The 11258-nt window shown below is 42.6% G+C and overlaps 1 protein-coding gene across 1 annotated transcript; it reads left to right on the forward strand.

Annotated features, from left to right (window-relative positions):
• Positions 1-302: 302 nt before the first annotated feature.
• On the forward strand, positions 303-11213 carry rex1bd (required for excision 1-B domain containing). Its single transcript, XM_041839527.1, has 5 exons — positions 303-570; positions 1160-1242; positions 1363-1567; positions 10504-10592; positions 10837-11213. Exons 1-5 carry the CDS (start codon positions 568-570, stop codon positions 10907-10909), a joined length of 453 nt encoding a protein of 150 aa, XP_041695461.1. The 5' UTR covers positions 303-567; the 3' UTR covers positions 10910-11213.
• The last annotated feature ends 45 nt before the right edge of the window (positions 11214-11258 follow it).

Raw genomic sequence — 11258 nt, forward strand, 5'->3', positions numbered from 1 at the left:
CAGACCATAAATGTCTCAATTTTGGTTTTCTTGGAAAGCTGCGAGTGCTATTATATGATACAATACCAGTACTTGTTGAATTTACAACTTCTATCATCAACTGATTTCAGCCAGTGTATGGCTGTGGATTGACTGCATTGTTTGAGTGGAATGTTGGCAAATTGGCAGTTAATTAGAAAAATGAATGGAATCATTCCTCTAAAACTGTCTGGCTAGCTAGCTAACAAACATACAGTGCAGATAAATTCTTCAAATTCATTATTTTACACGATCTTATCACAGCACTGGCAAACCATGGTTGACCAACTCCCTGACCAAAATGGCTGACCTTTAGCTATAAGAAGGTTCACGTCCATTCTGGACTTCTAATTCCTAATTCTATGGTTGTAGCAACCTCTGGTTCTAGTTGTACCATCGGACAGAATTTAAGGTTGAACATAAACACTGGACGTATATTTGTCTTCAAAATAGTTGAATCGCGATGAACACCGGTAAATCGATACGTGCTACTGTTTTAGACCTCGCTTATTAACCAAGCTGTACATCGACATTTTCAAGAACATTGCCATGGTAAGTTTGTGTATTATTGCAGTACATTTCTTTGAGGCAACAACATGCAGTTTGTATATGAAAGTTAGATAGCTCGCGTGGGCTAATTAAGTTAAGTGAGGAACACAGGGCAATATTATATATTAAGTGAGGAACACAGGGCAATATTAAGAAGCTAGCTACAATGCTAAGTAGGTATGTTGTTGTGGAACTAGCAAGCTAACTAGCTATAACAATGTCGTTTAACTAAAGTTATTTAGCTAATAAACAAATGCTACCCACTGGACACACACTGGTTGAATCAACTTTGTTTCCACGTCATTGCAATGAAATTACGTTGAACCAACGTGGAATAGACGTTGAATTGACGTCTGTACCCAGTGGGGTAGCTAACTTAAATAGACGTTGCCAAGTTCTGCAAAACGTGTTGTAACCATGTCAATCTAACTAACACCAGCTCCCAAAAATAGTTATAGTAAAGGTATATATGCTAACTATCTTTCGTGTATGAAAATGTATGCACTCACTAACTGTAAGTGGCTCTGGATAAGAGCATCTGCTAAATGACTAAAATGTAGAAAATGTGTTCACATTATGTCCATCCTCCTAGGTACCCACAGACTTTCAAGCATTGGTCCATCGATTTTATGCCGTTCAAGCTGAAAGGGTAGAAGCTTACAGGCTTTTCGACGAGTAAGTAGGCCTAAATTATTTTCAAAATTGATACATAGATGCACCTCCTGCCTTTATGTTCACTTAAAGTAGGTTGATGAAGGTGGTCTAATTAACATCATGTTGTTTATTTCTCTCCAGAGGCCATGAAGCATACTTGAGGACAGGGCCCCACTATGACTTTGACCACTACAGACAGCTGGTGCACGAGATAACGCAGGCTTTCTGCGGTCTCTCGAAGGAGGTGTTGGAGATCAAGGAGCGGCTGCACCAAGACTTCGACCGTCCAGATCTCTCTGAACACATTGACAAGCTGCAGAGTAAAGAGAAGCAGAAGCTTGAGCTGGTAAACAGTCTCTCTTACCCAGTACACTTTAGCCTGAGTGCCAGTCTGTTTGTGCTATCATGTCAAAAATGGCTTGACTATGTGCAATGGAGTTGGCAAGAACACAAACAGATCTGGGACCAGGCTACAGACCCCCCTCCTCATGAATTGAAACATTGTATTGGTGTAAACATGGGATTAATTAATTGTCTAGCATATCTTTTTTTACTCCAGGTTCAGTGGGACTGAATCGAAGTGCAGGCTCTGTGTTGCAGTGACAGTGCTCAGTTGACTGATGTTGGATCTTAGGGATTACATATGGATGTTAAGCATTGAGTTTTATACAGCTTTGATGAGTCTTCTTCAGTTGAACATGCATATATTTACAGTACATGTACAATACTGCAGTGTTCTGAACTCCAGTCCTGGGGATCTACTGCATGTGCATACTTTTATTCAAGTCCATTAATATCACACCTAATTCAGACTCTGGGCCATCAATAGCAGAATCCGGTTTCTTAATAATGGGCTAGAACAAATGCCACCACACCCAGCAGCTCTCCAGGACCAGTTAGAGGATTCTGCAATAGACGGGTTAGCTGACAACATCACAAAGTCAATGTATGCGCGTCGATGGGGCAGAAGTCTGTGTGTTATGATTTTGGACGGTCAGATAGCTAGCAACAATGACAAGAAACTGCCATGTGAGGAATTGTAGGTGTCCTATTTCAGCTAGTTGGATCTTGTTATTGATGCGTCTTGTTTTGACTCGTCACGTCTATGCTAATATGGCAAAAATGTGTTAGCTAGCTAACCAACAGCTGTAACGATGTATTTGAGAGACAACAAGTTCTCATTGTGCAGATGTATTTATGTTTTCAATAAAGATTTGAAGAGGAAATATACAGGTAACTGCCAAAATAAAGGAAACACCAACATAAGGTGTCTTAATAGGGCGTTGGGCCACCACGAGCCGCCAGAACAGTTTCAATGCGTATTGGCATAAATTCTACAAGTCTCTGGAACTTTGGAGGGATGCGACACCATTCTTCCATGAGAAATTCTATCATTTGGTGTTTTGTTGATGGTGTTGGAAAATGCTTTCTCGGGCTCCACTCCAGAATCTCCCTTAAGTGTTTTATTTTTTATTTAACTTGTATTTATTAATGGGAACCTAGTGAGATCAGGGTCTCATTTACAATGGTGCCCTGAGGACAACAATACAACAAATTCAAAATGATCAATAAAACATAAACTACAAATTACAGAATCAACACTACAGCTTCAAATACAATTATTCAATCCAAACAGTTGCAATTCTCAACATCAAAGTCCTAAACTGCCCTAGAGGCACCAGCGAGTCAAGATGTAGGGAGTTTTATAGGCTATTCCAAAAATGGGGGGCACCAAAACTGAAGGCAGATTTACCTAAATCGGTACGTAGTAGTGGAACCTTGAGTTAACCATCCCTGTGAATGGTTTTGGTGTCTCATATGTTTACATTTTAACAGTGAGGTCAGTCGGAAGCTTGTGTAAACAAAGAGGGAATAATGAAGTGATCTACAGGACTTTATTGAGGACCATCCAACCTTTTGTTACAGGATGCAGTGATGCGTATTAAAACACTTGTGATAAAGCGAAGGGCGTTATGGTAGACTGCATCCAAAGGTTCAAGAGTAGTGGCTGCTGCATTCCGATAAATGGTGTCACCATAGTCAGGAACTGGCGGGAAAGTTGACTATAATCTGCTTCCTGCTGTTTAGCTCTTAAACGTCAAATTATTGTCAATCCAAAACGCCAGCTATTTACAGGATGAAAGAACCATTCAATGCATAAATGTGTAAGCCATCTGAAATATTTCTAAGAGAATAAGAAACAGCATACATTTAGTTTTTCCTGCATTAAGTACCAATTTGAAATCAACAAGGACTTTCTGCAAGGCGGAATTGCAGCTCCAACAGCCTGGTCAGTCGTAGGTGCAATAGCGTACATAAGTTTAATCTGCATACAGATGAATGTAGTTTGTCCCGTGTAGCTCAGTTGGTAGAGCATGGCGCTTGCAACGCCAGGGTTGTGGGTTCGATTCCCACAGGGGGCCAGTATGAAAATGCACTCACTAACTGTAAGTCCCTCTGGATAAGAGCGTCTGCTAAATGACTAAAATGTAAATGTAATGTTACAGGTTTTTGCAGATAGACCAATATAATTTGTATAAATAGTTAAGAGGACAGGTCCCAAAATCTACCCCTGTGGGATACCTTTAGTAATATCAAGGTGACTTCTGGGTGATCTGAAAAGTCATAGTCAATCGATCAATAATATAATAATACTTTTAGCAAAAAAAAAATTCAAATTACGATCTGTAGAAACAATGAGAATAAAGGTTCAGAACTTTTGTATGTGTATATACAGTGAGGGAAAAAAGTATTTGATCCCCTGCTGATTTTGTACGTTTGCCCACTGACAAAGACATGATCAGTCTATAACTTTAATGGTAGGTTTATTTGAACAGTGAGAGACAGAATAACAACAACAAAATCCAGAAAAACGCATGTCAAAAATGTTATAAATTGATTTGCATTTTAATGAGGGAAATAAGTATTTGACCCCTCTGCAAAACATGACTTAGTACTTGGTGGCAAAACCCTTGTTGGCAATCACAGAGGTCAGACGTTTCTTGTAGTTGGCCACCAGGTTTGCACACATCTCAGGAGGGATTTTATCCCACTCCTCTTTGCAGATCTTCTCCAAGTCATTAAGGTTTCGAGGCTGACGTTTGGCAACTCGAACCTTCAGCTCCCTCCACAGATTTTCTTTGATGCGGTGAAGTTGTCCTGTCCCCTTAGCAGAAAAACACCCCCAAAGCATAATGTTTCCACCTCCATGTTTGACGGTGGGGATGGTGTTCTTGGGGTCATAGGCAGCATTCCTCCTCCAAACACGGCGAGTTGAGTTGATGCCAAAGAGCTCGATTTTGGTCTCATCTGACCACAACACCTTCACCCAGTTCTCCTCTGAATCATTCAGATGTTCATTGGCAAACTTCAGACGGGCCTGTATATGTGCTTTCTTGAGCAGGGGGACCTTGCGGGCGCTGCAGGATTTCAGTCCTTCACATCGTAGTGTGTTACCAATTGTTTTCTTGGTGACTATGGTCCCAGCTGCCTTGAGATCATTGACAAGATCCTCCCGTGTAGTTCTGGGCTGATTCCTCACCGTTCTCATGATCATTGCAACTCCACGAGGTGAGATCTTGCATGGAGCCCCAGGCCGAGGGACATTGACAGTTCTTTTGTGTTTCTTCCATTTGCGAATAATCACACCAACTGTTGTCACCTTCTCACCAAGCTGCTTGGCGATGGTCTTGTAGCCCATTCCAGCCTTGTGTAGGTCTACAATCTTGTCCCTGACATCCTTGGAAAGCTCTTTGGTCTTGGCCATGGTGGAGAGTTTGGAATCTGATTGATTGATTGCTTCTGTGGACAGGTGTCTTTTATACAGGTAACAAACTGAGATTAGGAGCACTCCCTTTAAGAGTGTGCTCCTAATCTCAGCTCGTTACCTGTATAAAAGACACCTGGGAGCCAGAAATCTTTCTGATTGAGAGGGGGTCAAATACTTATTTCACTCATTAAAATGCAAATCAATTTATAAAATGTTTGACATGCGTTTTTCTGGATTTTGTTGTTATTATTCTGTCTCTCACTGTTCAAATAAACCTACCATTAAAATTATAATCATTTCTTTGTCAGTGGGCAAACGTACCAAATCAGCAGGGGATCAAATACTTTTTTCCCTCACTGTATATGTATGTATGTATATATGTATGTGTATATATATATATATGTGTGTGTGTATGCGAGAAAAAAAACATATGGGGGATTGGAAGTGATGCAGACAGTTACATTGATGGAAGTTACAATCTATCTGAAATATTAAAGCTGATCTACCCCCTAAAAAATAAAAAATAAATATAGAGGTGACTTGACACCATCAGAAGGCACACATTGTGTTCTGTTTGACAGATAGTTCCCAAACAACTTGTAAGACATTGGTCGAGGCCCATTTCAGACAACCTTTGAATGAGTAGGGGATGTTCAACAGTATCAAAGGCCTTGGAGAGGTCTATAAATATGGCAGCACAGTGATTCCTATGATCTAAGCAATTTAATATAATATTTAAGACAAGCGTAGCTGCTGAAACGGTGCTATGTCCAGGTCTAAAACCAGACTGGTACACATTAAGAATATAATTTAAGTTATAAAGGAAATCAAATAAATTTTTATTTGTCACATGCGCCGAATACAACAGTGAAATGCTTACTTACAAGCCCTTAACCAACAATGCAGTTTTAAGAAATAATACCCCAAAAAATCACAAAAAAATACAATCTAAAATAATATGAAATAAAAGTAACAAATAATTAAAGAGCAGCAGTAAAAAATTACAATAGCGAGGCTATATACAGGGGGTACCGGTACCGAGTCAATGTGCGGGGGCACCGGTTAGTCGAGGTAATTTAGGTAATATGTACATGTAGGTAGAGTTATTAAAGTGATTATGCATAGATAATAAACAGAGAGTAGCAGCAGCGTAAAGGGAAGGGGGGGGGGGGTGCAATGCAAATAGTCTGGGTAGCCATTTTATTAGATGTTCAGGAGTCTTATGGCTTGGGGGGTAGAAGCTGTTTAGAAGCTTCTTGGACCTAGACTTGGCGTTCTGGTACCGCTTGCCGTGCGATAGTCTATGACAATTTTTAGGGCCTTCCTCTGACACCGCCTGGTATAGAGGTCCTGGATGGCAGGAAGCTTGGCCCCAGTGATGTACTGGGCCGTACACACTACCCTCTGTAGTGCTTTGCGGTCGGAGGCCGAGTAGTTGCCATACCAGGCAGTGATGCAACCAGTCAGAATGCTCTCGATGGTGCAGCTGTAGAACCTTTTGAGGATCTGAGGACCCATGCCAAATCTTTTCAGTCTCCTTAGGGGGAATAGGTTTTGTTGTGCCCTCTTCACGACTGTCTTGGTGTGCTTGGACCATGTTAGTTTGTTGGTGATGGTGACACCAAGGAACTTGAAGCTCTCAACCTGCTCCACTACAGCCCCTTCGATGAGAATGGGGGCGTGCTCGGTCCTCTTCTTTTTCCTGTAGTCCACAATCATCTCCTTTGTCTTGATCACGTTGAGGGAGAGGTTGTTGTCCTGGCACCACACGGCCAGGTCTCTGACCTCCTCCCTATAGGCTGTCTCGTCGTTTTCGGTGATCAGGCCTACCACTGTTGTGTCATCGGCAAACTTAATGATGGTGTTTGAGTCGTGCCTGGCCATGCAGTTATGAGTGAACATGGAGTACAGGAGGGGACTAAGCACGCACCCTTGAGGGGCCCCCGTGTTGAGGATCAGCGTGGCGGATGTGTTGTTACCTACCCTTACCACCTGGGGGCGGCCCGTCAGGAAGTCCAGGATCCAGTTGCAGAGGGAGGTGTTTAGTCCCAGGGTCCTTAGCTTAGTGATGAGCTTTGAGGGCACTATGGTGTTGAACGCTGAGCTGTAGTTAATGAATAGAATTCTCACATAGGTGTTCCTTTTGTCCAGGTGTGAAAGGGCAGTGTGGAGCGCAATAGAGATTGCATAATCTGTGGATCTGTTGGGGCGGTATGCAAATTGGAGTGGGTCTAGGGCTTCTGGGATAATGGTGTTGATGTGAGCCATGACCAGCCTTTCAAAGCACTTCATTGCTACAGATGTGAGTGCTATGGGTCGGTAGTCATTTAGGCAGGTTACCTTAGTGTTCTTGGGCACAGGGAGTATGGTGGTCTGCTTGAAACATGTTGGTATTACAGACTCAGACAGGGAGAGGTTGAAAATGTCAGTGAAGATACTTGCCAGTTGGTCAGCGCATGCTCGGAGTACGCGTCCTGGTAATCCGTCTGGCCCTGCGGCCTTGTGAATGTTGACCTGTTTAAAGGTCTTACTCACATCGACTACGGAGAGCGTGATCACACAGTCGTCCGGAACAGCTGATGCTCTTATTCATGTTTCAGTGTTACTTGCCTCGAAGCGAGCATAGAAGTCATTTAGCTCATCTGGTAGGCTCGTGTCACTGGGCAACTCGCGGCTGTGCTTCCCTTTGTAGTCTGTAATAGTTTGCAAGCCCTGCCACATCCGACGAGCGTCGGAGCCGGTGTAGTACGATTCGATCTTAGTCCTGTATTGACGCTTTGCCTGTTTGTTTGTTCGTTGGAGGGCATAGCGGGATTTCTTATACGTTTCCGGGTTAGAGTCCTGCTCCTTGAAAGCGGCAGCTCTACCCTTTAGCTCAGTGCGGATGTTGCCTGTAATCCATAGCTTCTGGTTGGGGTATTTACGTACAGTCACTGTGGGGACGACGTCATCGATGCACTTATTGATGAACCCAGTGACTGATGTGGTGTACTCCTCAATGCCATCGGAAGAATCCCGGAACATATTCCAGTCTGTGCTAGCAAAACAGTCCTATAGCTTAGCATCTGCTTCATCTGACCACTTTTTTTATTGAGTCACTGGTGCTTCCTGCTTTAGTTTTTGCTTGTAAGCAGGAATCAGGAGGATCGAATTATGGTCAGATTTGCCAAATGGAGGGCGAGGGAGATATTTGTATGTGTCTCTGTGTGTGGAGTAATAGTGGTCTAGAGTTTTTTTCCCTCTGGTTGCACATTTAACATGCTGGTAGAAATGAGGTAAAACAGATTTAAGTTTCCCTGCATTAAGGTCCCCAGCCACTAGGAGCGCCACCTCTGGATGAGCGTTTTCCTGTTTGCTAATGGCTGTATATGGTTCATTGAGTGCGGTCTTAGTGCCAGCATCGGTTTGTGGTGGTAAATAGACAGCTACGAAGAATATAGATGAAAACTCTCTTGGTAGATAGTGTGGTCTACAGTTTATCATGAGATACTCTACCTCAGGCGAGCAAAACCTCAATACTTCCTTAGATATCGTGCACCAGCTGTTGTTTACAAATATACATAGACCGCCACCCATTGTCTTACCAGAGGCTGCCGTTCTATCCTGCCGATACAGTATATAAGCCGCCAGCTGTATGTTATTCATGTCTTCGTTCAGCCACGACTCTGTGAAACGTAAGATATTCGTTTTTAATGTCCCGTTGGTAGGATATTTGTGCCTGTAGTTCATCCACTTTATTATCAAGCGATTGTAAATTGGCCAATGGTATCAATGGCAAAGGCAGATTAGTCAGGTACTTGAGAGTTTGCCAGTGATTCTAACATTTTTGCAAGGCAAGATAGTTTAGAAATTGGGCAGTAGTTATCTAGGTCAGGATCTCCACCAAGGGGGAGGGCATGTGCTGCCTTCCAGATCTTAGGGATAGCACCAGAAGCAGTTGTTAAATTAAAATGTGGGTCAAAGGTTCTAAAATGAGGGGGGCAGAAAGCTGCAGTAGAAAGGGACCAAGTGAATCAACCTGTGTGTATTTTTTGTTGTTGACATAAATGTTTTGCAAGGCACTTAATACATCATTGACATGAAATGGTTCAAATGAAAGAAAGAGCGAGGGCCTGGAAGTGCATCATTCTCTGCTATGTTTAGAGGTGAATAAAGGACTCCCTCTAGTGGAACTTGAGGTATTTTCAGAAACCATTCTGTAAAATAGATGGCCAGCGGAGGCAAAATGGTTATTAAAAGCACCAACAGTGTCATTTTTGTCTCTTATGGGACCAGAGGCTGTCATAACCTGCTGGGGCAATGAGGGGGTGGTGTTTTTTTTCTCCAAAGATTTTACCACTTTCCAGAATTTAGCTGGATTTCCACCATTCTGATACACAATTCAAGAAGTATGTTGACTTTGCTTTTCTAACCATGGTAAGACATCTATTTCTCAAATGTCTGAAGGACTGCCAGTCAGAGGTAGAATCAGTCAATCCAGCCTAAACCCAAGCTAATTTTCTTTCATGAAATCTTTCAGACAATTTATGCATGGGTTAGATCTGTCCTTTACCTTTAATCTCTTATATGGGGCATGCTTATCTGCAACAGAGTTAAACAGAGGTAAAACATTTTAAGGATCAGAGAGAGAGCACACACCCTCCCAATCATACAACCCCAGGTCATACAGGAAATGTTGCTCATTGCAAGTGTTCAATTGGGTTGCGATCTGGTGACTGAGACACACACACACTTTAAACCCCCTATTCGCCTTTGAGACCTCTTTCAAAGTCAGATCTTTTCTTCTAGCCATGGTAGCCAAAATAATGGGCTGCTGGGCATTTTTATACATGACCCTAAGCATGATGGGATGTTAAATGCTTTATTAACTCAGGAACCACACCTGTGTGGAAGCACCTGCTTTCAATATACCTCGATTTCCTAATCGTTTCCTTTATTTTGGCAGTTACCTGTTGTCAACAATCCGTTGATTCTAAGCCAACCACACCTGTTTTTGTACATGGTTGTGCACGCATCGGTTTTGTTGCTGAACAACCCACCCTTCTATAGTGCATGACCTCCAAGGTTCATTATAAGACTTCTTTCAGTCAGCCACAAGGGGTCAGGTTTGTCCTCTGAGAATGTAACAAATATCCTGTATTTTCTGCTTCATTGTTCAGGGATTGAACATGACTAGGTAATTTAGAGACGCATAGGGTCAGACATTGTTCTTGTTATCAATCGAGAGAAGGTAACATGCAACAAATGTCTCAAATAGTAGAGAAACCTTTTAAGGATCTGACATCGTAATGCACAATTGTAATGTGAAGCGCAGAATCTCAGGCAGTAAACAGGAGAATTTAACAAGATTTAAATAATGGCTTTCATTTCCACGCTATCAATTTTCACAATGTCAGATGTCTGGCATCGGCTTTCCTTCTTCTGGGCAAGGCTCGGGCTGGTATTAACATTTGATTGCCCCAGCTCAACGTTTGATAAATGGTTTGCGCATGTCTGATGTGTCTTGTCCACAGACGGCCAAGCTGCAGCTGGCAAAGCAGAACGCTCAGGATCACCCAGAAGATGAGGGCTGTCAGGAGAAGATCCAGGAGATCAAGCAGGAGTAAGAGCAGATTTCACTCCTCCTTTCAGCACTTTATCTCCCCATTGACCCACCCAATCCCTCAATGTGCTGACTCCAAAACTGAGTGTTGTAGCTGCAGAAGCGGCTCAGTGTCTCGTTAAGCTGCTCCATTGTCATGTCCGATCACTGATTTCGTTTTTCATTAGGCCTACCTGCTGTTTGCATGCAGACTACTCACAGGAATGCACTCAATCCTCTTATACCTCTGTCTCCCCTCCTGCAGCATCATAAAAAATATAGAGGCCCTGAGTGAGATCCTGCAGGACTTTAAATACGACTCGGAGGAGTCTGCGTGATGGGGACTCCCTGGAGGCTGCTGCCCAGACAGGGATTGATGGACTCCTCTGCTGCAACTTTCCTCTTTGTATTCATTTGCCTAAGTTATTGATCCCTCCCTTGCGCCACCTGACTGCTGCAGTTTCTTGCGGCCCAGGGTCATTCCGTACCCTGCGTGTCTCTGTGTGTGTGGCCTTAGCAAAAAAGCAATATTTGCTCTTGTCCTGTCTTGTAAATATTTTGAAGGAAACAAATATTGCCTTAAATATACTTCAATAATCTAACAATTGCTCTGAATTTTAATAAAAAACATTCCAAGGCAAATGTCATTCCTTTATTGTTTTATAGACAAAAACTGGCAAATTATTT

The sequence above is a fragment of the Coregonus clupeaformis genome, chromosome 20 (assembly GCF_020615455.1).
Source record: "Coregonus clupeaformis isolate EN_2021a chromosome 20, ASM2061545v1, whole genome shotgun sequence".
Lineage (NCBI taxonomy): Eukaryota > Metazoa > Chordata > Actinopteri > Salmoniformes > Salmonidae > Coregonus > Coregonus clupeaformis.

Bases quoted from the DNA above. Each gene is read 5' to 3' on its own strand.
- rex1bd (XM_041839527.1), top strand. The intron at 1,568-10,503 runs GTAAACAGTCTC...TCTTGTCCACAG, and splicing joins AGAAGCAGAAGCTTGAGCTG to ACGGCCAAGCTGCAGCTGGC. The intron at 10,593-10,836 runs GTAAGAGCAGAT...CCCCTCCTGCAG, and splicing joins ATCCAGGAGATCAAGCAGGA to CATCATAAAAAATATAGAGG.